The sequence below is a fragment of the Psammomys obesus genome, unplaced genomic scaffold (genome assembly GCF_907164565.1).
Source record: "Psammomys obesus unplaced genomic scaffold, mPsaObe1.curated_primary_1811, whole genome shotgun sequence".
Lineage (NCBI taxonomy): Eukaryota > Metazoa > Chordata > Mammalia > Rodentia > Muridae > Psammomys > Psammomys obesus.
Window position 1 is genome coordinate 4,486,602 of NW_026596463.1, and position 27,807 is coordinate 4,514,408.

Here is a 27,807-nt window from a genome sequence, read left to right on the forward strand (position 1 = left end):
TAGCTGACCTGGTGCCCACAATAGACCCTATATCCACTCCCATGATGTCAGACCTGTAACCCCCTCATTTACCCCTTTAAAAACCGGAGGGTACTGAGAGTCAGTGCTGACTCTAGCCTGAATGTAGAGTTAGCCCCAGCAAGCTGGAGTAAATAAAAACCTCTTGCTAATTGCATCGATTGCAGCCTCTGAATTTCCTCTCAACAGCCTCTTCTTTGGTAGTTGGGCTCCCTGCTGGGCCTAACACTGGAATTTTAAAACTGAAAGGAAACCTGACCCCGCTTCCTACTCCATTTGTTTTCAGTTGACTTTTGAAATCATTCATTCTCAGGGCTGGAGAGGTGGCTGAATGGTTAAGACCATTGGCTGTTCTTCTGGTGGGTTCTACTCCGAGCACCTACATGGACGCTCGAAACCAGCTGGTGACAACCCCAATTCCAGGTCAGGCAAAACCCTGTTCTGGCCTCCTCAGTCAGTGCACACATGTGAGATACAACAGGTAAAACAGCCATACACATAAAATTTTTAAAATAATAAAAATATTTTTAAAAGAAGCCCATTCATTTTCAAGGCCACACAGTTGAGCAATACTGTACTTTTTCACTTGATAGAGGTAGATAACACCTCTATCCAGGTGTGGTGATGCACACTGTTGATCCCAGCACTTAAGGAAGCAAAGGCAGGAGGCCTGTAGAGAGAATATCTTGTGTATTGTATGGATATAACACCTGTCAAAAAAAAAAAAAAAAAAAAAAAGGCCTATGGCCTAAAGGAAAGGGTAAAATAGAAGGTGGGACATCTAGTATGCAGAAAGGATTCTGGGATACAGCCAGGTGCGGAGAAATTCACCCAGGAAGACAAACACATGATACCTGAGCAGAGGTAACCAGCCACATAGCAGAATGTAGATTAGTATAAATGGGTTATTTTTTAAGTTACGAAATAGTCAGAAAAGAGAGTAGCTGTATGTCCTAGGTATTTGTAAATATATTTTGATTTTCATGAGTCATTATTCCAGGAGCTTGGGGCCAGGAAGAAAAACATGTGCCCTATAACAAAAGCCAGTCTGGCTTATATAATAAATTCCAGGACAGCCAGAGATATATAACAGAGAAAACTCATGTCTCAAAAAGATAAATAAAACAAAAGCAAAATACCTGTGATGTATTGGTCACGATGATAACAGTTGCCTAGCTACAGAATCCATTTTTGCTGACAGCATCAACTCTTCCCTTGAGCCTGTGCAGGTACCAACTTTTGACATCAGAAGGACAAAGTACCACCCCCACCTTACAGTAATGCAGCCATTTTGTGAATATGCATCTTATGAAAAATAAGCTAGACATGAGCCACCTTTAATCCAAACATTCAGAAAGCTGAGGCAGGTGGATCCCTATGAGTTCAAGGTATAGAGGGCAAGTTCTAGGCCAACTAAGGCTACATAGTAAGACCTATTTAAAGGAAAAAAGCCTGCTGGTCACTCTAGCCATGGAAGCAGAAGCAGGTAGGCTAACTGCAGATCTTTACCCCTCTCCTCCAAATCCAATCCTCCAGTCTCACCTCTAGCTCCACAGCAGCCCACCTGCTGTGGCCTCTCCTCACTCTCTATGCCCTTTCCCAGGGGACAAGCAGATCCTGGTGGAACACCTTACTCTCTTTTCTCCATGGACTTCCTCAGCAACCCCCCCCCTCTTAGCCCACCCCCATTGTCAGCTCCCAATACCTAGAAGCACAGTTGTGTCATTAAATCTTCACACAATAAACTTTAAATGGCATTATATATTATTTCTCAGGCACATTAAGAAAAATCGGTTGGAAAACAAACTAAAGGGTAGGCCATATGCCCTGCAGTTTATGGCTAACAGAAAACAAACTCAATGGCATCTTGTAGATTCTTTTTCTCATAATGTTGTGTAGGGGCTTTTAACTTTTTTGTCTTAACTTTTAAATTTATTTTTTATTTTTTTATTAATTACAATTCATTTTGTATCCCCCCAAACTTTTAAATTTTTAATTAATTAAAAATTTTACTTTTATTTCTCTGTCTATTTAAGCATACAACTCTTTTGGTTTTATATATATGGCTTCCAGTTGTGTGTTTTTATGGGATTCCTGAGTGTCTGAGTGGGTCTCTGCATCTATACCTGTTTCTTGTACCTTTTCTTGGGCTCTTTTGCTTCTGTTTGTTTTGTCCTATTCCAATGTGTTTCGGTTTGTCTTAACCTATTATATTTTATCTTATCTTTTAAAATCTGTTTTCTAAGGAGAAACAGAAAAGTAGTGGATCCTGATGGGAGGGGAGATGGGAAGGAGCAGGGAGGAGTAGAGGGAGGGGAGAAACAGTGATGAGGCTGATTATCTGAGAAAAAAAAAAACAACAACAAAAAACCTGTTTCAAAAAAGAAAATGTCCTTCATACTCCCAACTACATGGTCCTTAATCAACCTCTCCCAAACTTCCAAACTTCCAAACTTCAGATGCCTCTTAGAGAAATCCTCAGGGCTTATCCCAGTTCCCTTTCCAAGCACTAGTCCCACCAACCCAAAGGAAGCGATCATAGCAGGTCTAGGTTCAGGAGTGGACTTGTCACTAAACACTGTAATTTCAAAAGTAGAAACTGTCTTCCCAATCTCCTAAACTTGCCCTTATCTATTCATGTCAAAAATAAGGTCTTTGAGCAGAACCTGGTAGTGATCCCAACACTCTGGGAGGCAGAGGCAGGCAGGTCTTTATGAGTTCAAGGCCAGCCTAGTCTACAAAGCGAGTCCAGGACAGCCAAGGCTGTCCTCAAGTTGTCCTCTGATCTCCACATGTACATTGTGGCATGTGCCAACACAGACAGACACGTAATTTTTAATTTTTTTAAATACAAAAATGAAGTATGGTCTTTGTATTTCAAATGCACTCAAACATGCAAAAGTAAAAATAGGTGAGATGATTTCTTTCTTTCCTTTTTTTTTTTTTTATTAGAGAAGAGAAAGGGAGGGAGAAGGGGCCTTGAAAATTTGGGAATTCCTCCAAAGGAGAAGAGGACAGACAGTAAGGGCAGAGGCACCTCAAAGAGCAGGTTGACGAAATAAAACAAATGAGCATTGGCTGACTTTGCAGTGTTTTTCTATTCTATTGAGAGAATCTTGTACTGTGTAGTTACTTGCTTTATATCCACACTGGAAGTTAAACAAGCTTTTGGGAACCACTGGTCTGCCAGCCTGCTTTGATATTTAGATCTCAGTGGAAAGACTGCTTTCACCACGGCCTTCCAGTGATAGATTTCCAAGTGTATCTCCTTTTGTTTGAGACAGCAGGTGGGATGTCTTATCAAAGTCACACCTTTTGCTTGACTTCCTTGTGAATTTATTCATTGTGCTGAAGTGCTTTTGCTCTGGCTTAAAAGGAGTCTGGAATAAAGCAAGGCCTCCAGCTTCTACTAGAGCCTCTCAGAAAGGTTGCATGTGTTGTGTGTTGGTTTATTAATTTCAATCCTCACTCCCAATCAAGCACCGTTTGACTCTGCCGGCAGGCTCTGGCAGCAAGCATTTCTAGTGTGGTGGTTTAAATAACAATGGCTCCCATAGGACCATTTAAAGCTTAGTCATTAGAGAGTGACACTATTTGAGAAGGATTAGGAGGTGTGGCTTTGTTGGAGGAAAATATACCCCTGGGGGTAGTCTCTGAGGTTTCAAAAACCCACACTAGGCCCAGTACTACTCTCTCTGCCAGGATGTAGCTCTCAGCTACTGCCCCAGTACCTGCCTGCAAGCTGCCTTGCCGTAAAGGACTAGAGTGCTGAAACAGTAAGCCCCTAAGTAAATGCTTTCTCTTATTAGAGTTGCCTTGGTCATGGTGTCTCCTCACAGTACAACAGCGGCTGTGATATCTAGTAAACAAAGTGGCGAGACCGCTTAGCCTGTCTTCAGCCTAAGAAACCTCAAGTGAACACAGGCTGCCTAACGCAATAACCAGTGCTCTCACAACCCCGGACCTCAGGGCATCAGCCTGTAGTAAATAATACTACAGAATACTAATATGGTTACAGGAGCTACCATGCGCATTAAATAACAGCTAGACAGCTGGAAAAACATTAGCTCTAAGCGTTTCAGGCAGGCCAGTTCCAGAAGAGACTAGAATTTGAATCCATGTAAGGAAGAACTTAGCAGTCAAGATAAGTGTCATCCAATTGCTCAAGGCCAGAAAAAAACAAAACAAAACAAAACAAGGACAGAGACATGAGTACTTTCGCCTTTGACTGAGCCTCTCTATGAAGTGTCCTCATTAACTGGCTTGTTCCACAAGCCTATGTTATACTTAGCCTCCGAAACTGCATGTGTCAACCTCCTGTGATCCCAGCACTCAGGGAGGCAGAGGCAGGCAGAGTTTGAGCTTGAGGTCAGCCTGGTCTACAAAGTGAGTCCAGGACAGCCATGGCTACACAGAGAAACCCTGTCTCAAGACAAACAAAACCCCAGCACCTTTAATGCCTCTAGCTCAATCTCCAACTGACCTCATTTCACTTGCCAGATACCGTCTACAAAGTCTCTCGTCTGTCTGACCTGAGTCATACAAAGTCTCTCTTTAATTATTTTGAACCATCTGGAAGCTGTCAATGCCAGCTGCCCTAGTTTGCCCTCTCTTGCTGTGATAAAACATTGACCAAAACCAACTTGGGGAGGAAAAAGTTGATTTGGCTCCCAGGTTACACTCCAGCAAGGAAAACCAAGAACTGAAGCAGGGGCCATGGAGGAACTCTGCTTATGGCTTGCTCCCAGGCTCAGGTTCAGCTACCGTTCTTACATACCCTCAGCCCACTGGCCTCCTAACGGCACCACCCACAGTGAGCTGGGCCCTCCTCCATCAGTTAGGAATCAAGAACATGTTCCACAGACGTGCCTAGGGCCCAGCCCAGTGGAGGCAATTCCTCAGTTAGGTTCTCTCTTCCTGGGTGTGCCAAGCTGAGAGCAGAAGCCAACCATGACACAGCTGAAAACATTTCAGTCCATCCGATGTCGACCGTCCACGTCACTTAGCATCATCTGAATCACTATACACGTTACCGAAGTCTCCCCTGAGCCACAGTGTTAGCTGGGGGAGCAAGGACCGATGACTACTTCGCTCATGTCTCTAACCTTCGAAACTGTCTCAAGATCGGGAAGTCTTCAGTCATTTAGTTTTAAAATCCACTCACATCCACCTAACATACATTTATATATGTATGTATATACATATTTATAATATATACATATATTACATGCATTACATATAAAACATGTATTATATAAAACATTATATACACTCATATTCAACTAAGTAATAATTATTTATATGTATCAACAGGGACTAAGACAATTTTTCTATCTACTGAGGCAGGACCATCATTGGCTTTATTTTCTCTGCATAGTAAGATGATTCTGGAAACCAGCTTTCTCTGCTGGAGACCCCAACATAGCATTGCCGGCCTCCCACATTTCCCTAGAGCAATGGTTCTCAACCTTCCTGACACTGCAGCCCTTAGTACAGTTCCTCATGTTGTGGGGACCCCCAGCCATAAAATTGTGTTGCTACTTCATAACTGCAATTTTGCGACTGTTATGAACTGTAATGTAATTATTTTCGAAGATAGAGGTTTGCCAAAGAGGTGGAGACCCACAGGTTGAGAACCAGTGCCCTAATGAACAGTTTTGCTGTAAATCTGGATTTGCAGACATAGCCTGAGTCAGGTGTACCATCCCTGGCCCAAGCAACTGTAGCCTGCCAACAAATGGTTTTCGGCTTCTCAGGGGCAATCTGCTCAAAGATAAAACTATTCATGATCACTTGTTAAAGTTAGACATATTCAAACTTTAAAAATGTTTAAACTTGGAAGGATTCCACCGAGAAAACTACTTCATTTTAATAACCATATTCAAGGGAGTCTTTAATTAACATTTGGCAGAATTCATTTAGATTCCATCAATGGAGTTTCTAACAGTCCCATTAGACATCAATTCCTTCAGCAATTTAATAGCACAGGCATTAAAAAAGTGGACTCAAAACAAGAAAATCTTCCCCTATGTTGAAATCTGAATTAACATAATAAATTAAACATAAATGACTAAGTTCTCAGCAACATTCCATTATTTTTGCATCAATGGTAAAATATAAAATGCTTCCCAACTAAAATCCGCAAGTCTAAAAATTGATTAGGCATTTGACTTTGAGGCCAACATTACATTGAAACACTTCACTAAGCAAGTAAACACTTCCAAATAATATAAAAACAACTCCAGAGCTGGGTGTGATGGTGCACACCTTTAGTCCCAGCGCTCAGAAGGCAGAGGCATGTGGATCTCTGTGAGGCCAGTCTAGTCTATAGAGAGTTCCAGGACAGCCATGGCTACACAGAAACCCTGTCTCAAAAAAACAAAAAACAAACAAACAAACAAAACCCAACCAACTCCCGAACATTTTGAGGACTGTAGGAAAGACTTCCGAATCCTTGTAAGGGTTTGTTCACTATGCATTTTACACGGAGCTGCAGCATTCTCAAGTCTAAGGGAATGAATAACTAGGGCTCTGCGCAGGCCAGCCCAGTGCAGGAATAAGGAACTCAAGCTTGGGGAGTCGAGTGTTAAAAGAGAATTAATGTTAGATGGATAGCTGTGCTAAGAATTAAATGAAATGAGGACCAGGAAATGCCCCAGAGTGGCACAGGAGACAACAGCTACAGCTTCAATAGAATCACAACTGCTGGTGTAAGCTCCCTCCCTGCATACCTAAGATTTACTTAAATAGTTTTATTTAAGTAAATCAACCTTCTCAACCTAAAAGTAGAGGCTCTCATTTTTGACTAGTGTTGTAACTACTCAAAGACACAAACTCCGGTTTCTCACAAGCCATTGTACTTCAGCTCACTAAAGGACACTGGCCCCATTGCTTAGTGGTGTCCACACTAGAACGTTCTGGACCTATCCCTCTTCCTTGTGCTTTAAGGAAACCTAAATTTATAAAGCTGAGATTATGAGGCAGACTCTCATTACAATATCTGTCCCCAAGGAATCCTTTAGCTCAAGATGCGGTCAGCAGACACATAACCTAGGAGGGTCACTGAAGGAAGGCAGGGGGTAACAGCTGTGGAACTGGTGCACTGGTCCAATTAACTGACACACCTCAGAAAGCCAAGAAAAAGAATCTCTTTATAAAAAAATATGATTTATAGTGAACGTCCAGAAACCCAAATTGTAAAGCAAATTGCTGTGGTTTGAGGTTCTCTGAGGTTCCGACCCACAAAGTGAAGAGAGAAAAAGAAGAGTGAGTGCAGATGGAGAGTCAAGACAGAGGCCACACACAAGACACACTCCAAACACACGCAGACTGAGGAAAGGCCAGCTCCTGTCACAGAACAGGAGCACGGTGGAGATGGAAGACAGGCAGCACACTGACAGGAGGGGAGGCTGGGCCGCTCAGCTCTCTCCGGGCTTTGTTCTGATTAGCAGAGACAGGCAAAACCAAAGAAAACACTGGTGGAGAGCACAATTTGTAGGAAACAAAACAGACTTATCCCACCCTAAATATGCTTCCAGGGGCAACACTCAGTGTTCTGCCACACTTGGAAGACAGTCCCACAAGCAGCTGATGAGAACATGGGACTCAGGACTTCAAAGACACCAGCAAGAGGGACAGACAGTTCCCGAGGCCACTGAGCACAGCAAAGAATGTTCTGTTGTTGCTGTTTGTTCTTGATATTTTCCAGGCCATAAGTAGAAAGCAAAATATAACCAAGGTTCTGTTCACTTGGCTCCATTTGGAATCGTCTCCGTAAGAGGCCCCACAGCCCTGAGGGGTCATCAAGGTCAGTATCAACTCATCCAAGGTCGACAGACACTGTGACCAGTACAACTAGGATCTTCTAGCTGAAGATGCCACAAAACAAATCAATACACAGAAAATCACGTCTTGAAACAGGTACTTAATTCCTAATTCTAATTAATCCAGTCTCTTCCATAAAGCTTCTGTAAATTATCTTTTTGAGTGTTTTGAAGACTCTTTCTTCTCAGTAATTAATAAGGTGGAGCACTCCCCGTTAGGAGCTCTTGCTGTGTCATGGGGCTGACCCGCTGACTGTCTTCTCTGGAAGTTCGGCAGGCTCGTGCTCCGCCACGGAGGTGCCATCACTCCTGGTCATGGCAGCAAACAGCATGTCCATCATCCCCAGGGTCTCCAGGAGTTCTCTTTGGTAATCAATTTCTTTCTCTACAAGTCCTTGAAGTACTATAAACTTTTTATCAACTACTGATGACTGGCCAATCACTGGCAGATATATATCTAAAAAGGGACAGAAAATACATTAACTAGAAACATTTTCTGTAAGTGAAATCAATATTTAGAAAAGGTATGGTATTAATATAATAAAGACAGTGAATATCAGTATTTTTAATAACTCATTTGTTACTCATAAGAAGATATAACAAAAAAAGATATAACAATACATCTTATTAAACACATTTGGAAAAGAAATAATTACACAAAATACAGAGTAGGGGGTCTTTTAAAAACTAGATGATTGGGGCCTGGGGAGGTGACTATGGGTAAAGTGTTTGCAAACAGTTGTATCTGAATTTGATTCCCAGCACCCATAAAAAAAAAATAAATAAATAAAAGTAAAAATAAACTGAATACTTGGCACCCCAGCCCTGGGGAAGCAGAGACAGAAAGACCCCTGGGGTCTTACTGGCCACCAGCTGAGCTCAACGGCAAACTTGAGGTTCAATTAGAGACCCTGTGTCAAAAGAACAAATGGAAAGTGATTGAGGAAATCACCAGACATTGACATCAGGCAAGCCTGAAACAAAGTATCAGGTACAGGCGCAGGAAGGGATGTATCACACAAAAAGGCCCCAGGGTGCAACAGTAAATCACAGGCAGGGCCAAGTGAAATCCAGAAACACTAAACTTTAGATTTGTTTTGTTTTTGTTGTTGTTTTTTCGAGACAAGGTTCCTCTGTGTAGCCCTGGCTGACCTGGACTCATGTAGCAGACCAGGCTGGCCTCGAATTCATAGGCATCCACCTGCCTCTGCCTCCTGAGTGCTGGGGCTAAAGGTGTGCACCACTGCACCCAGCTTGAACTTTATTTGCAAATGAAACAAAGGACCCTAACAGAAGGACTCAGAAGCAGACAGGGTGAATTCTCCACACTGCGTCTTTAAGCAAGAAAGGAAAGTCGCCTTAGAGAGCACTCTAGGAGAAAAGAGAGCTGAGATTCACACCTGGAACAGAGGCTGGAGGCTAGGCCCCTGCCTGCCTTAGTTGGTTCACACTTGTCATGGTGAGGAACATCTGATGTTACTAATCTCTTCCAGGCAAGGGGGCAGCAGCCCCTGCATTTTCTTATTTCTCAGCCACAAAGGCTTCTCCACTCTACTGGATGAAAGAGTAGCCAACCCAAAACTCCAAGTGGGCGTGGGAAAATGGTTGTGGCCTGGATACTACCCTCTACTTTTCACTGCAGCTGAGAACTGCCCATGGAAAACAAGAGACCGACTGCATGGGAGACAACAGGCGAGGGAGCTGCAGCAGATATGGGCAAACAATGGCTTTCAATCATTACTGAAGGCTGCTTTCTTTCTCATGTGTGGTTGGCAGAGACTTCAAGCAAAGGCCCCATACAAACTCAGCAGAGATATTCAAAACAAGGATATGCAAATCTCAATGGAGAAAAGCAGAGCCACTATCTCCATTACAGATGTTTATGGGAAAAGCTTTCTTAAATTGTAATTATCCTAGTCTAGTCAATTCAAATCTGCCATTCTAACATTTTGCTACTTAACACCTGTAGCTCTCAGTTTTCTGTTTCAGGTTCTGTAATTTTTTTTTAAGTGCTGAGGGTCAAACTCAGGATCCTGGGCATGCTGGACAAATGTACTGTTGTTGAGCTCTCTAGCTCAACACCTCAACTCTTACAAGAATGTTGGGAATGTTTAGTTTTCTGTTTGTCTGTTTGTTTTTTTTTTTTTATGAGACAGGGTTTCTCTGTGTAGCCCTGGCTGTCCTGGAATCGATTTGTAGACCAGGCTGGCCTTGAACTCACAGAGAACCACTGCCTCTGCCTCCCTGAGTGCTGGGATTACAGGCGTGTACCTCCGAACTTGGCTGGGAATGTTCACATTTTACAATTACTTACCAATGATTATTTCAGCAGCATTGATCAAAACAGGGGCAAATCTTGGCTGAGACAGGTTCCTACAAAGCAAAACTTCCGTTTAATTAATCTTATAAGCCTCAAAAACAGAAAAAAAAAAAATCCCTAAAACAAACAGTAATTGTTGCACCAGTACTCTATAAAGAACAGACTAAAATTAGATGTTTCTCTTGGGCAGGAGAGGTGGCTCTAACGTTAAGAGCACTTATCTGTTCTTCCAGAGGTCCTGAGTTCAACTCCCAGGTGGCTCATGACCACCTATCTATACTGGGATCTGATGCCCTCTCTGACATGCCAATATACATGCAGAACACTTAAATCAATATTTAAAAAAATAGGTCTCTCTCATTGGGTGATAATGAAGGGCATAAGCCACAAAATCCAAGCGAAGCCTACCTTATCAAAAAGTTAAGGACCCGGGTAATCTCCTTCTCATCCCGACCTGCAAGAGCGTTGGCGAGGACGCCTCTCCGACTCAGTTCCTTTATGATAGAAACTGTGACCTCTGGTGTCTTTATCACACAGCTAGGCTGGAAAAATGTGCAGAGTCAGTACAGCCAAGAAGACTGATAAGAAAAAGACCACTATCCTGCAATAAACTACCAAGCTTCTCTCCACAATCCCAAGTCAGACCCTCACTAAAATGGTTCCCCACATGCCTTTTCCCCTGACTTTAAATACAGGTCTCACTTTGCAGCCTTAGCTGGTCTTGAACTTTACTGTAGCCCACTGACCTCACACTTGTGATCTGTCTGCCTCAGCATCCCAAATGCTAGGATTAGCCACAACACTAAAGACTAAAATGATTATTACTTGCTTTTCACCAGCTAGGCAAGGCAGCATATACTTATAATCACAGTACTCGGAGACAAAGACAGGAAGATCCTGGGGCCCACTGGCCAGCCATTCCAGCAGCCCCATAACAGGCCCTGTCCTGCGTAGACTTTTTATCTCCTGGGCACAAGCCAAGGTCATCTGGGAAGAGGGAACTTCAGTTGAAACCTGCCTCCATTATACTGGCTTATGGACAGGTCTATGGGACACTTGCTTGATGTGGGGGCCCAGCTCACTGTGGGTGGTGCCACCCCTGGCAGGTGGTGGTTCTGGGTGGTACAAGAAAGCAGGCTGGGCACGCCATGCAGGGCAAGGCAGGGAGCAGTGTTCCTCCATGGTTTCTTCTTCAGTTCCTGCTTCCAGGTGTACGCCTTGAGCTCCTGGCCTGGCTTCCAACCTCACAATAATCTATGTAAACTGTAAGCTGAAAACCCTTTTTCTCCCTAAGTTGCTTCGAACATGGTCTTTACACAGCAACAAAAAGCAAACTAAGAGAGAATACATGCGTGCTGCCACACACACAAACAAAACTTAAAAGTTAAGTGAAAAAAAAAAAAATGCTTCTCACTCACCTCAAGGACTCTGTCAAGTGCCTTTGAGATCCGAAAACTTTTCAGATCCCTGTCATACCATTCTAGGTGTTTCTTTGCTGGCCTATTGATCATAATGTCGTCCTGAATGAAAAACCATGATTTATAGAGGAAGAAAATTAGCATCTATATAATTCCATTAAAAATAAATGTTTTCATAATTAAGTGATACATTTTAAAGTCAGGATGCTTTTACACTACACAACAAATAATGTTCCCATGTTCATATGCCAAATGACACAGTCTGCTCTCTTAATGTGCTCTTACACTTACGATTTTAACTTATATATATGCAAGTGTTTCTTACTGTGAGTACAATTACAATAAAAAAAAAAAAAAAAGAATTAAGGCAGGCAGTCTCACTGCATAGAAAGATGTGGAAACAAACCAGAGACACTAAAATCTAACCTTCACATCTCTGATGTACTCCTGGGCCAGTAAAACTTTATAACTCAGGCCCCTCTGACCCTAGGGAGACCTTATAGGCTTGTGCTGTTTAGAGGACCAAATCAGATAGTGGGTGACAGATACTATTTTGAAAAAGGAAAAGTACTATATTATTTCACGATTCAGGGTGTTAAGTAAATAGTCCGTGTTGCTCATTATTCTTCAATAACGTACTCTAGCAATCTGGAACCAACCTTGATGGGGGAAGGGCAAGAAACAAAATAAATATACATATTATGTGAATCATACTTTGCAGGAAATTCCAGGAACAGGTGGAATTGGGCCTTCCAAGAAATGTTACATTCTAAAAATGACAAAAGACATAATTACCCGTTGCTTCATGTAAAATTTTCCTTTAATAAAGGTTCTATATGCAGGCTTTCTTCTCCTTGTAAGAGACTCCTTCTTTGCTTCAGATTTCCGGTGTTTGACGCTCAGTATTCCATTGGTCATTCCTACAACTATTGTCTCATCTTCATGCTAATCAGAAAAAACAGTATTTTTAACCAACATTTTATAGTACCTTTACCTCAGAACAGTGTTTACATCATGTCTGCTACCTACCTTGTTACTCACAGGTCCATTCGATAAGGACACTCCTGACAATGATCTATCCAGAATGCTATAGCAAAAATCACCTTTTCCTTCAGGGTACCACTATCCTGACAGACCTTCTTATCCTCATTCAGCATTGCCAGTGAAGTGTGTGTGTGATGGTAACACTGATGACAGCTGATCATGCTAAGAAGATGCTAATGGCATGCTGACAAGTTTCAAAGTAACTTCTATGTTCTCTGAATACAAAAAGGACTAGCAGGCTCCCCACAATGTCTTCTTTTTATTTTTTCTCTCTGGGTTGAGATTTCCATATAAAATATTCAAATATCCTCTTGGTGAAATGTGGCTCCTTGTGAAATCTGACAGTGACTATTCCAGAAAGCATAGTGCTCACTCTGCTGCTCCTGCCCTCTTGACCTTTTCTGACGACAATCCGCCTTTCTCAAGCTCTGTAACACCCTTCAGTTTGTTGAAGGAAGAGGTAAAAACTTCCTAGTCCAGCCTAGCTGTCAACATTAACAGCAGTCAGGGCCACCAAGTATGAATTCATGTAGTTACCAGAAAACATCACATCCTAGCAACTATCTTGACTCAAACAGCTAACGGGCCTTATTTAAGTCCAAAGATAAACCCCAAAACATTCCGCTTTACTTTTACATCATAGCAAGGTTTGTAACAACTTGAAAAGAGGTGAAATTACTTACAGAAAGTGCCAGACTCAAGATTGAAGCTGCGTAGTCAAAGCTGTGGACGACTTTATAGGAAGTGGTGCTGTAGACTTTAACTTTTCTAGTGGAAGAAAGAAAGCTCTATCAGGTAAAATATGAGGTTTCTGTTTTTAGCAAACTACAAGAAGATACAGTTTACACAGTCCAGAGAAAACACTGAAATAATATTAACCATGAAGTACTTCATTACTGAGTTTCTTGAAAAACTATGTTCTAGCACTAACCAGGTGTGAATAAAGACTGACTGCGCATTTATGAAAAACACCAAAAGACGGACTGTGAACCAATGTCATCTGAAGGTAAAACAGGGGAGTGAGAGCAAAGGATCGAGAAGTACACACAGTAAGCCACAGCAGGGCTTCCAAGCCCAGCAGAGCCCTCCCCTGGGGTACAACAGCAGCAGCCCTGACCTCCACCCCTGCACAGCAACAACACTACAACAACACTACACTATAAAAGCAGGGAGGAAATGACAGCCTACACACAAAACAACTAACAATAAAAAGTAAGTTCTACACCCTATCAGTACTGGCTGCATGTGGCTACTGAGCCCTTGCCATGTACCTTCAGAAAACTACAGAAACTTTTATAAAGTATTATATTATGGTGTACATTTTAGAGACAAAATTCATTTCTAGTATCTTACTAAGTAAACTGATTACATGTTGAAATGACAACTTGTATATTATACTTTATTTTTATGTTAGATAATGGACTATTTAAATGTGTTACTAAAAGCAATTTTTAGTTTTTTAACATCTTTTAATGCAGTTACTAAAGCATTTAAAATTACACATGCAGCCTGTATTATGAGTTTAGTTGACAACAGTTTTAGAACATCAAAAGTACAATACTTGACTATTTAAATAACTCTTCAGCACTGGCGATAGAGCTAAGGGCCTTGAACATGCTAAGTAAGCACTCTAGCCACTGGGCTATGGCCTCGGTGTTCTAAAAATCTATTTCAATCATAGTACTTGCACCACATTAATTCAAGAAATAGCCATAGGAGGTTTTAATGATTTTTTTTGCTTGCTTTGTTTTTGAGACAGGATCTTTCTATAGGCCTAGCTGTCCTGTAACTCACTATGTAGACCAAGCTGGCCTCTGGCTCCCAAGTGCTAGGATTAAAGAATAGGGCAACAGTCACAGATGAGGTTTTAAATTTTAAAGAATGTTTAAAATTTTAAAGAATAAAATATATCTTCAGAATAAAATTTTCAAAACATGTATGTTTACAAAAAATGACTTTAAAAGAAACTACAGGAAAAATAGTCTATTTCAAAAGACTATTTAAGTGTACAAGGTAAAACAAAGAGATAAATTATTTCTGGGGAAAAACAAGTAGTTATATATAAATAAAAAGTCAAACTATTCCAAATCAATACTTTTGTTTATCCTCTGTGAAAACCACTAGAACATCTTTTATTACAAATATTGCTAAAATAACTCAACTTCTCAAGTAGAAAATGCTAACAATGATGAAAAAGAAAAATAGAATGCTACCTATCCAGTGAGCCGGAGAGTAACCTCTGTCCAGAGCTGCTCAGACACAAACATGTCACAGTTTTGTGATGATTTTTCAAAGACACAAGCAACTGTCCTCCTTTTAGCATGTCCCAGACTTTAACGTAACGGCCTCCTGTGGAAAGAAATGACCACTGCTTTGATATTCTGCCTATCTGCTCACAGTGATGAGGATCTGGGAAGCACTCCTCTCTGCAGCTCCCCAGTGTGGCTGCTGAGTGAGGCTTCCCTTAATGCTGGCTCCACCCACCCCTGCCTGAGTGCCCCTTAGGAGCCCTCACTCAATGGCTGTTACCACGACTAAGTTGCTGCTTATTTTAGGTACAGCAAAACAAACAGGGAACTGAAAATATTTTAAAAGAGTATAATGAATTTGCTGGAAGAAATGCTGAGCCTGCAAGATGGCTCATCGGGTAACAGTGCTTCCCACCAAGCCTGACGCCTTGACCCCTGGGACCCACATAGCAGGAGCCGGCTGACTCCTTAAAGTTGCCTTTTGAACCCCACCCATGCACATATGCATGTGTGCAAGAGGGCGATCGTGCGCACACATACGCATTTTAAAAAATGTAAGGAGTACTGTACAGCTATGGAGACCAATAATGTAGATACTGTTTCCTATAAATCTTATGAGCCCCTGCAAAGCAAAATCACTTCCCAGTAATTTTACTCTAAGAATCAGGAAGATCCTTAATAGATAATTTAATCATATGATTGAAAGAATGTATTTTTAGGAGCTAGAGAAATGGCTTGGCAGTTAAAAGCACTTGCTGCTCTTGCACAGGACCTGGGTTCAATTCCCAGCACCCACATGGGAACTCACAACCATGCATAAATCGAGTCCCAGAGGACCTGACACCCTCTTCTGCCCTTCGAAGTCACTAAATGATGTGGTACACAGACATACATGCAGGTGGACCACCTATACACATGAAATAAATTGCAAATGTTTTCAAGAAAATACCAAGTAAAAGTCTAAGAAGAGTGCATGGGAGAATAACATTCTCATCTGACCTGTTTGAGACCCTGGGCCAACGCTCAACTCACAATGTCCTTCCCATGTGAGTGTGGCATTTAGGAGAAGGGTCAGTTTGCAGTGCCTCATCTAACACAACTCCTCCTTCTCCAGGCACAGGGGTATTAAGGGCCTGTCTGAGGGCACACGAACAGCTGATGGCAGAGCAGACATCAGCGGACAGATTTCCATCCTCCCCATTCTACTTGGTTCCATTTCCACTTCTCAAAACAACCAGACAAAGAGACCAACAATGACATAAAAAATTAAATAAAATAGATATCAGAAAATGTACAAAAAATTTAAAGAAAAATAAAACTGTAAAGCTATCGAGTGCCAAGAAAATATATTCTTCTGATATCAACAATTTCGCTTTATTGATAAATGAAAAGTCAAACTACTTCTTCCATTATGATTATAAAAACTCATTCCAGTAAACACATTCATACACCTTAACTCCACTTTGATGGAAATTCATGGAGGACTATTTAATTCTACATTATGTCCTCTCCAGCATATGTGCTGTTTGCTAAACAGGAGCTTGTCAAGAGAAAGGAGACCAACATGACTCCTGAGAAGACCTGAGAAGATTGCCAGAGCTACCCAGTTTTCTTAGCTGGAATAACAGAAGGGGACTCAGCAGACTTATGCATCAGATGGGGCATGTACACAATCTCTTAAGGTCTCACGTTCTAGGACTTCAGGCCTGCCACTCACCATGTTGCCTTAGACCAACTAGATGATGCTTTCATTTATTTACTTAACTGTAAAATAGACCTCTAACTACCTGGAAGGACTATGTAGGGCATTAGAGACATGCAAACAGCAGTGCAGGGTCAGTGCAGGTCACACACAGTCAAGGACAACTACTAGCTCACCCCACTGAACACCTAAGCAGAAACTCGGATCTGTGATTCAGGTAAACAGTAACAGTTTACAAACGGCAACTGATGGGAAAATGTGCTCTATGTGAGACCAACAATGGTGGTGAAGGCCCTTTTGAGAGCAGTACCTGCAGACACTAGGAGCCCTCCGGAGGGGAAAAGCAGGGCGCTCTCCACAGGCTGCCCATGCTCCACGCAGAGCACGCTTTTACTCGTCCGGGCGTCAAACATCCTCACAGTGTGATCATAGGACCCTGAAACGCCAACGTTGACATTATGGGAATTTTGCTCTTTAACACAATGAGAACTTTGTCTAGCCACACATGATGATTAGAAGGAGAAAAACAAGATATTCTGAAAAGGCACAAATTCGTAAGTCAGTTCGCCCAAGCCTTCTGCTCCTACTGTTTCTGAAGCAAGGTAAACTACACAGAATGTAACCAGCTCAGACCTTCAGACTCCTGGCACCATGTCATTGCCTGAGAATCTGTACAGGCGCCCACACAAACTGAGCTGCACCTGGAGTCTGCAGCTGCTGCAGCTCTGGTAACCAGGGGACATAAGCGGGGACCTAATATCTATTCCAAGACAGCCTGAAGGAATTCTCAAACACATTTAGAGGACAACAAAACCCACTATTATGGGGGGGGGGGGTACCTGACTTCCATTAAAACCATATTTTATTTTTTGATGATGATGGGAACCCAGGATCTCATACATACCAGGCCAGTGCTCTACCACTGACTCCCACCCCCAGCTCCAATAACAAACATTTAAAGCCCTCCATCCCAAAAGAATCCACAGATGACATGGAAAGAGATCACCAACCTGTTACAAAAAGGTCTGGGTTTAGTTTGCTAGCACAGCCACACCTCACATAATCAGAATGTTCTTTGAACGTCAGAATTTCCTTGGAGTTTGGAATATCCCATAATTTAACTGTATAATCATCAGCTCCAGAGACCACATGATATCTGTCTGCTGTAAAATCTACTGTATGAACTGCTCTGCAAGATCAAAAGACAAAAGATTATAAACCAAGGGAAAAACTGTATTGCTTACATCTTCTAACATAAAATGTTCCTTCCCAAATTTACACAAAACAAAACAAAAAAACCTCAGGCCAGCATGATGGCTCACTGGATAAAGGCACCTGCTGCCAAACCTGACCCCAAGTTTTATCTCTGGAATCTCCATGGTGAAAGGAGAGAACCAACTCTTGAATGTTGTCCTCTGACTTCCACATACTGCATGGATGTACATACCCAAACACACACACAAACAATAAGTAAATAAATACTCAATTTCAGAAAATAGAAAATGTTTGTGGAAGAAAAAATAAAAGGGAAAACCTTTAAAACAGGCGTTTATCCTTAAGCTGATCTGAAATGTATTACTATGTTACTATTGGGTTAGCAAAAATATTAAGTAACATCCTTACAATTATATTTTCTAGAATGCTAGTAATTAATGAAATTAAGTTCTAAATGTTATAATAAAAGTTTTTATCTATTTACTTTTTTTACTTATTTTATGGGTATGGCATTTTATCTGCTGGTGTGTGTCTGTCACTACAAGCATGCCTGGTACCCTCAGAAGTCCTGGGACTGGGCTCACAGACGGCTGTGGAGCACCATCCCTGCTGGGAACTGCACCTCTTGCTCTTAACCACTGAGCCATCTCTCCAGCTCTACACAGGCACTTTTGGAAAAAAACTAACAAAGAGCTCTTTCAAGGACTTCATTCAGAAAGACCTGCCACACAGTAGAATCTCATTAAAAGAGTTTCTGCTCTTGAGTGTTTCAGTGATGTGTATAAACATCTTAAGTTTCCAATTAAAAACAAACAAAACACTGATATTTTAAATCAGCAGCAGATTTTCAGCAATGACTTTAGTAACCCTGAAACAAAAGTTAGAAAACTGAATCTATCCAAGGGCAAATATCAAAAATCAAAGAAAAGAAAGCCAATGCGACATCAGTATAAGAGGAGCTGAGAGAGCTGGGCCTGAGGAACCCTCAGGAGAGCCATAAGGCCGCATTGAGGCCAGTGGAGTCACATACTCAACTGCGCACATCCCACCAAAGCTCTCCTAGACAACCAGACACTTTTTACATCACACATGATTCCAGAGAATCACAAGCTCTGTAAACTGGAAGGTGGAACTTAGGTTAGGTTCTTTGAGAACAACAGAAAACAAAGTGTATACAGGGATAATCTCACAACTAATAGGTGTTCATAAAAAGCAGAGAGCCAGAGCTCTCGACAGAAATACAACACATTAAAACAAAAACACATCAAACTGGCTCTTACTTTGTGTGCCCTTCAAACTGCCTGAGGGGCGCCCTCCCACTTATGTCAAAAAGTTGAACTACACCATCTTCACTGCCAGCGACAAGCAATTGACCATCCTGTCGAAAAGTAGCACAGTAGGCTGTGTCCTTAAAACGGGAAAAGGTTTTTACAGGTTCTTGAGAGTACCGGCCATAAATGTGAATCTGTAAGATAAAAAAACCAGTATTTCACTAGGTGGCTCACCGGTAAACCCTGTGACAAGAACAAAGACGTTCACCATTATACTTACTCTTGAAGAAGCTGTGACGGCGTAGTTATATGGAGGCTGAGGAGAAAAGTCTACTTTGGACACTGCACCAAATTCCTTAATCTGAACAGGGGTCTTAATGAAAAACAAGAGAGTATTGGCAGAGTTAAAAAGTGAGCCATCCTTAAGCATTATGCCATTTCCTACAATGTTTCCTTTTGTCCTCAGTACTCATTAGTAGGTTGTATTTATATGGAAATATGAGGGAAAAGAGGAAAGAGAAAGGGTAAAGCAAAACACAGTCCGCTGTCCATCCCCCAGACTATCCCTGTTGACAATACAGAAAATAGGCACGGCTGGAAAGGCACACCCCATTGTCCCTTCAGCTGCTGGCTTTACTCTGAGTCCCAACAAGAAGAAAAGGTATGCCTATACTAGCATCCATTCAACCATGATTCTAAGGAAAAGATGATCAGTGTAAACAGGTCTATATCTGTTTTCCGCAACTAAGCCACCTTAGCAATTGTTGCAGATCACCAATAAATTGACCATCCATGTTTATAAAGTTACTTCATAATTTATTGAGCCAATTCACATCCAATGGACATATTTTTCAAGAATTCCAATATTCCATTAGATACGTCAGTTAACACTTTCACGTCTTAGCAAATTCTTGAAAGTTAAGTTTTGTTTCAAGTGATGAGTACAAGGCCCAAAAAAATATGCTTTTAAAAAATCATTGATACTGTCAATTTCCTTCCTCAATTTTTTTTATTTACGTCAATATAACAGAAAAAAAAAAACAGTATACAAACTGTGCTCTTTTTTTTATCTTATTCATTTGTATCTATGTGTTTGTGTGTATCTCCATGTCTAAATGTGTGAAATGTGTGTGAAATGCCTGCTGAGGCCTGAAAAAGGTACTAGATCCTCTGGAACTGGAGCTAAAGGCAACTGTAAGCTGCCCAATGTGGGAGCTGGGAACTGAACCAGGTCCTCTAGAGGTTAAGAGCACTGTCTGCTCTTCCAAAGTTCCTGAGTTCAATTACCAGCAACCACATGGTGGCTCATAATCTGGTGTGTAGGCATACATGCAGGAAGAGTACTGTATAAATTATAAATAATACATAAATCTAGAAAGAAAGAAAGAAAGAAAGAAAGAAAGAAAGAAAGAAAGAAAGAAAGAAAGAAGAGCAGCAAGTGTCTTAATTTTATGTAGCTGAGATTCCCCTTAAACTCCCGGAGTACCTGAAGATGACCCTGAACTTAACATCTGCCTCCACCGCTCAAGTGCGAGATTACGGGCATGTACCACTAGATAGATTTGTATAAGGGCTCGAGACTGAACCCAGAGTCTCATGCACGCCAGGCAAGCACTCTGCCAACTGAGCTACATCCGTTTTAATTGGTGAGTAAAGCTCAGTCTCTTTTTATATCTCATTTTCCATAAACCTCCTAATCCCAAACTATTTCCAGCTTTCTAGTTTTCAATATTAAAAAAATATATATATTAATCATTGTAAACATTATTAGGTATACAGAAAAGCTAATTTCAGAGTAGGAAAATTCAAGTCTTCCTGCATACAAGATACAAGTTTTATAGTTTCATTTGCCATTACACATGCTCTGTGTTAAGCATCTACATGGGTAACATAATGAAGTAGGGTAGGCTTTCACATGAAAGTCCAAGATAAGACAGATAACAAACCATTAGTTTTAGTTAATGGTTCTGCCAGCATGAGCAGGAGAAGCTAACATAAATGGATAAAGACATGTCCAAATTCCTTCCTCCCTCATTTCCTCACATCATTTACCTTATAGTTGTTCCAGTACAGGGTGTCTTGGGTGATTTTCTCACCAAGTACAGGATACGTCTGAATTGCTACAGGTTTATACCCAGCCATGGTTCCATATAACTGCACTGATGCCCAGGGTCAATAATCTGAAACCAATTTCAGAATAACTGCAACGACTGCCTTACGTCTGAAAAAAAAAAAAAAAAACAAATTTTAAAACACATCCTGTTTATAAACTTTTACATACAGGTATGACTTTCATTCCACTTTCTTTCAAAAGGCTGTGACCAATAAAACCATTTCATTGAAATCCCAGAAGAGGCACTTGAAGAATACAGATCTGGGGTAGCATATTGCACAGTCTGTGCATACAGGCTGTACATGTATGTTCTTAAACCTCCTAGAACTGGCTGCAACACTTGAGAATAAATATGACTCAACCTTCCAGTAGCTGAACCAGAAAAGCATGCAGGGCTAGAATATTTGTTTTCTTGACTAAGAAAATAATATAGAACTATAAATACAAAGTTATCTCTATAGACTTAACTTCCTAAAAGACAAAAGGCGCCAAGAAGAAAGGAGCACAAAGTTAATATTTTCACATAGAAGTTTACAATGAAATTAGAAATAATGTTCTGACCTAAGACATAAAATTAAATGTCAAAAGGTTTAAACTGTTGGAAAGAAACTGAAATAGAGGAAACCTAAAGTGGCAGAATAAGAAAAAACGTTAATTAAAGCTCTTAACATGTAATGAAATAAAAAAACATCTTCCCAGAAGCATTCAATTCAAGATAGTCAATGATTCCAGGGATGTGACTCTCTATCTATTCTAAAAAGCCTGCAAAGATGACATTATACCATAAAACAATCAATATGACATATTCTAACTGCTATTATGATGAAGCAAATCAAGACTCAAGGGAGAAACTTTGCTTTTCAAACACCTAAAATACGCAAAGTACTGGGAATACAAGCACAATAAATAGACATGATCTATAATTTCAAATAATCAAAATGACTGAGTCTATTAGGAATCTAGGCTCAGCTTTCCTTCTCATTCCTATGACTCAGAAAAGTATCAAAACTTTATCTCTCAAATATTTCTTTGTATGCAGTGTGTGTGTGCCAGAGACAGAGACTCTTTCTCTTTGGTGCCACATCTTATTTCCTCAGACAGTATAAGGTCTCTCATTAAACATGAAACTCACCAACTGTCAATAATGCCTAGCTAGTGAGCCTGACTAGTAAGCCTGGGACATCCTTCTGCCTCTGACTCCCAACACTTGGATTATAGGCACACTTGCCCAAGCTCCCCTTTCCACCTCAGTGCTGGAGATTTTGGTCCTCTATATCCACCAAGACATCTTCCCAGCCTTTAACCTTTCACATATTTCTAAACTTTAAGTCTACTTAACCCTAGTTCAATTACCTTAACCTCTGTCGTTTTGACTACTGAAATAAAAGCAATACCATTTGAAAATCTACCTGGACTCCCACATTCACCTTCCAAATAGTTAACAATGTTGCTACAAAACCCAACATTGCCCAGAAAACGAAGCCTGAGCGCCTTAGCATGCAAGGTCCACTTTGCCCTGGCCCGTAAGATTCACCTCTTGCTATTACCAACTGTTTGTAGTTCACATCCTACTCATTCTTGCTTCTACATGGGCTCTCGGCCAGAAATGCCCTTTCTCCATCTACTTCCTATTTAGAGTCACCACAGGAAGTCACACTGTCCCTCAGAAATCTCTCTGCCTTCTGAGACCGGGCACTCTCTCCTACGCTCTTATTTGCCTCAATTTCTGCCACTGCACACTATTACACTGCATTGTAATAATCTCCTTTTCCAGGTAAACTGAACAATACATTGGAAGTATTTGTTTGCTCAAATAATGACCTTAAAAAAAAAAAAAAAAGGAAAGGAAACATCACGCAAATTCCTACAGTTAAATCAAAACCAATACTAGTTTATAATAAGAACAATGCTATGCTGTTCACAAATACTTTCCATCAAGGGCCAGATAGTAAGTATTTTAGGCTTGGCCAACCAACAGGCAAACTAGAAGACATTCTATCGTTAATTCTACCTGGAAAAAGTGTGCCATTTCAGCGGGGTCTCTAAGCATAACGTGACACGATGGGCATAAAAGGAGTAGAGCGGAGTGTGGAGGGAGACGAATACCCGGCTATACTTGCATCACTAAGCCAGAACTCTGTCCTTGGCCTTGGAGAAGAGCGGATTGCTCCTGGGGCTGACAGCAGTGGCTAGGAAAGCGACTACAAAGGAGCAAAGCCTGGGTCGAAATTAAATCGCAAGGACCCTCGGAGGCAGGCAAGTTCAGTGATCAGCCTGGGAAGCCCCAGAGCAACAAGTCCAGCATGTGTCAGAGTTCACAGTGAGGCCTGAGCAGAGCCTGGGCCGCCACCGGGAGCCGCCATCGCCTACCTCCGCGGGGCCCCGAGGGTCCGCCGAGGCACCCGGATTCCCAGGACGACTCCCCAGACCTCGCCAGCTCCCTACAAGCGGATCTCTCTGAAGCACTTGCTCAAAATCACGCGGACACGCCAGTAGCCGGAAACGCGGAGGCGCAGGGGAGCGTCGCTGGAAGATGACGTTGGCGCATGTGCAGGAACAGCACGCAACCAGGAACTACAGGAAAGCGCCGGGGTGGACGCAGCCGTCGGGGAGGGGCCTCGGGCCTTCTGGTGACCCGGAATTCGGTGACCCTTCGTTCTCCGAGGGCTTGGGCTGCGGAGCGCTGGGAAATCAAAAGGAAAGCCCTGAAAGTGGACTCGGCTTCGCCGAACGCCCTAGCCTTTTTCCGGAAGAAGAAAACAATAGGAAGTGACGTCGCGGGCCGAAGCGGGCGGGGCTGGAGAACCGGGCCCGAGCTTCCCCGGTGCCCTGGGGAGGGCCGGAGCAGCCAGCCCCAGTGCCCGGGCCCGCTCCCCGCGCCGGACCGGCTTTCCGCCCGCGGCGGCAGGGCGGGCACGCCCACCCGGACACCTGTCGCCCGAGAGACGGCTTTCGCGTTTCATAGCCCCTTTCTCCCCTCGTGGGACAATTTCAAGAGTTAGGAAAGACGCGGAACCTCTGCGATTAGCTGGGGGCTGTGCCCATCGCCTGCGTTAGTCTCTCCCTTCCCGGGGCTCTGGCAGGTGAGCCTACCCACCCTTTCTCTTAACTCTTTCTCGTCGTCTCTGTAATTCATTTCTCCCTCCCCTCTGCTTCAGGTTTTGGCGTATCAGCAGTCTTTGCTTCTCTCTAGAGTCCAGTCTAGATAAGCGTTCCCTCTACATTTGCTGTTCTCCCTTCATAGACTGGTAATTCAGTCTATTGAAACATTGGCTTGTGTAGGGGCCGCAAAGAACATTACAGGTGACTAAATAACTGAGTCTCGGGAAGCTCATGATTTGTGTGTCCAGCACATCTAATCAGTATAAGTTAAGAATAAATTACCAGATCCGATTAGAAAATCTGAGGAAGAAATGTAAAAAATTTGAAATTAAGATCATAAAATATCAATGGGGCATCAAACAGGTTTAGTATGCTCTGGCTGCCAAGAGTAGTCTCAGCCAGATGAGGTGGTGTACACCTTTAATCCCACACTCCAGATGCAAAGGCAGGCATATCACTGTGCTCTGGGCCAGCCTGGTCATAGCGAGCTTGAGGTGCGACCTTGTCTCAAAAGAAAAAAAAAAAAAAAGTCTCCATCCGCCAATTTTTTCCGTTTAATGGGAGCTTGAAAGGAAGCTTTCAAGAGAATTTCCAAGGGTTTAAAAAACACAGGGAGCTAGGGGGAGGTTGGAGGGGCTGCACGCGACCCACCGAGAAGAAATGCTTCTTCCCATGGAAACAGTTCACACTCTGCACCTCTGTCTCTCATTGAATCCCTGAACTTTGCTCCTGCTGCCTGCTGACTGTTATGGGATACTTTCTGTGACTGTAGTGTGTCTTCATCTCTCCCGTGGAAATTTTGGATCCTTCTGTTGCTGCTTATTTGCCCACCACAGTGACGGAGTTGGTAGGGCAGGATCACGTTTCTCAGGATTCAGGAGCTTTTTTTCGATGAGATGAATATAATTACCTGCCTATTCTATTCAGATGATTGTAATAAGGATCAATCTTTTTTTTTTTAAGAATTGTTTGAGATAGGGTCTCAATTATGTAGTTCTGACTGTCCTAGAACTTGCTGGATGTATGCTAGCCTCAAACTCAGAGATCTGAATGCTGAGATTAAAGGCACTCGATACCACATCTGACTTGTATAATCTATGTGTATGTTTTCAGGGCATTACTACTCAGTATTGCATAAAGAGTTGGTGTGCTTGTTTGGAGAAGGCTGTTCTGCTGTCTAGTGCTCCACCACACCCAACAGGATCAGTCTTTTGAAATAGTTTTAAAACCCTGCCAATTCATTGTACTCATTTATTTGTTTGTTTATTACAATTATTCACTTTGTATCCCACCTGCAGCCCCCTCCCATTCCCACCCACCCTCCCTCACTGATCAGCACACGCTCAGTAACCTTTCAAAATATCCAAGATGCAAAGTACTGTCAAATGGCAAAAATTAACTAGATGTTCATTTCTTCCTGTTTCAAGTGCCTCTGTGCTTGGGATTGTCACATTTCCTGTGATACCAGTCTGTAATCTGCATATTTTATTTTTTATTACAACTTACATCAAGTTGTTTGTGCTTACTCCGAACAGAAGCTGATAAATACACTTTAATTCTTCCAAAACTAAATTTTGTTGGGCTCAGTGGGGAGTCACTTGCTGCCAAGCCTGAAGACTTGAGTTTAGTTCCTGAGTCACACATAATGGAAGAGAAAACCAGCCCCTGAAATTTGTCTTTTGACTTGTACGTGCATGCTGTGGCCTATGTGTTCCCTCACACATGCAAACAAAATAAACAAGTGTAATAACTGCTTTTTAAAATAAATTGTGTAAAATGCTTCACTATCTGAATCATGGGTGAACACAGTGTAAATCACCTTGGCTATAAGTTGGTTGTGTCTCAGCTCACACTGGCAGCCACTTAGAGAAACAGCATTTTTCTTTTTTTGTTTTTTTGAGACAGGGTTTCTCTGTGTCACCTTGGCTGTCCTGGATTCACTTTGCAGACCAAGATGGATTTGAACTCACAAGAGATCCACCTGCCTCTTCCTCCCCAGCACTGGGATTAAAGGTGTGTCCTGCTACGTCCAGCAGAAACAGCATATTTTAAAATGAATCTCAATACTTTAACATAAAAGTTTATTTTCTTTGGTAGCTGATCTTTAAACATCTGGCAATAGTCAGATATAGGAAAGGGGAGAACCCAACCGAACTGTTGGAATGTAATGTTGGGGCTGTGCTGCGTTTTCTTCATCCTTTTCCAGGATCCTGTAAACTAATGGCAGTATCTCTTTATAAATGAGAATTTCTCAAGTTTGGTAACATGTACATATCACGGAGCTAATAAAGGACAAAGCTTGGGTTCATAGGCAGGTCACCTACCTCTGAATATTGTCTACTTTTTATTATGTAGGGACACTACAAGAAAACTGTTTGGATGTGTAGTTGAAAATGATGGCATGAATACTTTTTTATTTTTCCAAAACAGGGTTTCTCTATGTAGCCTTGGCTGTCCTAGACTCACTCTATAGACCAGGCTGACCTGGAACTCACCAAGATCCACCTGGCTCTGTCTCCCCGAGTGCTGGATCACAGGCATGGGCCACCACACCCACTACGTGAAAACGTTTATATAAGTTAATATGCTATCTTAAATTTTCTAATTTTTTTCCTTTCAGATATTTTAATATATCAACTCAAAAAATATACTGGATAATATCCTTGAAAACCAAAGATGAAATCATGAGGAAATGTTCTAATTATTGAAAGCATGGCTACACCTGCTAATTTGGACATTGGGGCCCAGCTGACTGTGGAAGAGTGTCCCAGCAGCTATAGTCTTCCTGGCATGCCAGACATCAAAATAGAGCACCAGCTGGACCCAAACTCAGGAGAAGGATCGGCTCAGGGTGCTGCCATGGGAATGAAGTTCATATTGCCAAACCGATTTGATATGAACGTGTGTTCTCGATTTGTGAAGTCCTTAAATGAAGAGGATAGTAAAAACATTCAAGATCAAGTTAACTCTGACTTGGAGGTGGCATCTGTCTTATTTAAAGGTTGAAAGTTATGGTACAACTCCCTATATTCACTTTCATTTGGTTGATTTCATTCTGTTTTTTTTTCTATCATGAGATTTAGACTTGAGATATAGCTTGAAAGTCGTCCTTTAGAAGGATTTTCTAGAATCTCACAAAATTTAAAAGCAAATACTCTTGTCTAAGCTGGGTGTAGTGGTTCATGCCTTTAGTTTGTCCCAGCACTTGGAAGACAGAGGAAAGTTAGTTCAAGGCTAGCCTGATCAACATAGCGAGTTCCAGGCCTCCCAGCTCTCAAACACATCGTGAGACCCTATCTCAATAAATAAATAGCCAGCCATTCTTATCTGCATAGTGAGTTCCAGGCCATCCAGGGATACATAGTGAGACCCTATCTCAGATAGATAGATAGATAGATAGATAGATAGATAGATAGATAGATAGATAGATAGATAGATAGATAAATAGAGTCTTTGCCTGATCTTTATTATGGACCCTATCTCAAATAGATAGATAGATAGATAGATAGATAGATAGATAGATAGATAGATA

General features: G+C 41.8%; 2 protein-coding genes across 6 annotated transcripts in view; one reads left to right on the forward strand and one right to left on the reverse strand.

The window, feature by feature from the left end:
* Nucleotides 1-5,862: 5,862 nt before the first annotated feature.
* Utp15 (UTP15 small subunit processome component) lies at nucleotides 5,863-23,688 on the reverse strand. 2 transcript variants are annotated; one of them, XM_055598385.1, is made up of 13 exons: nucleotides 23,544-23,688; nucleotides 21,113-21,281; nucleotides 19,341-19,433; nucleotides 19,070-19,254; nucleotides 17,585-17,763; nucleotides 16,885-17,010; nucleotides 14,837-14,972; nucleotides 13,307-13,391; nucleotides 12,375-12,524; nucleotides 11,580-11,681; nucleotides 10,570-10,703; nucleotides 10,156-10,214; nucleotides 5,863-8,298 (listed from the first exon to the last, which is right to left on the reverse strand). In XM_055598385.1, the coding sequence occupies exons 2-13, from the start codon at nucleotides 21,200-21,202 to the stop codon at nucleotides 8,075-8,077; spliced, it is 1,563 nt and encodes a 520-aa protein (XP_055454360.1). In that variant the 5' UTR covers nucleotides 21,203-21,281; nucleotides 23,544-23,688; the 3' UTR covers nucleotides 5,863-8,074. The 2 variants fall into 2 exon arrangements, with proteins under 2 accessions (XP_055454360.1, XP_055454361.1); XM_055598386.1 differs by lacking the exons at nucleotides 19,341-19,433; nucleotides 21,113-21,281; nucleotides 23,544-23,688 and having other exon boundaries at nucleotides 17,585-17,758; nucleotides 19,070-19,095.
* Nucleotides 23,689-23,744: 56 nt separating this feature from the next.
* The window catches only part of Ankra2 (ankyrin repeat family A member 2), a 12,304-nt gene continuing 8,241 nt past the window's right edge, over nucleotides 23,745-27,807 (forward strand). The window contains exons 1-3 of one of the 4 annotated variants that reach the window (XM_055598388.1): nucleotides 23,745-24,256; nucleotides 26,181-26,288; nucleotides 26,896-27,276. In XM_055598388.1, coding sequence (XP_055454363.1) covers nucleotides 26,988-27,276 — 289 coding nt within the window. In that variant the 5' untranslated portion in view covers nucleotides 23,745-24,256; nucleotides 26,181-26,288; nucleotides 26,896-26,987. Of the gene's footprint in view, nucleotides 24,257-26,180; nucleotides 26,289-26,895; nucleotides 27,290-27,807 lie in introns of those variants that run through there. The other 3 variants (XM_055598387.1, XM_055598391.1, XM_055598390.1) reach the window with 3 other exon arrangements.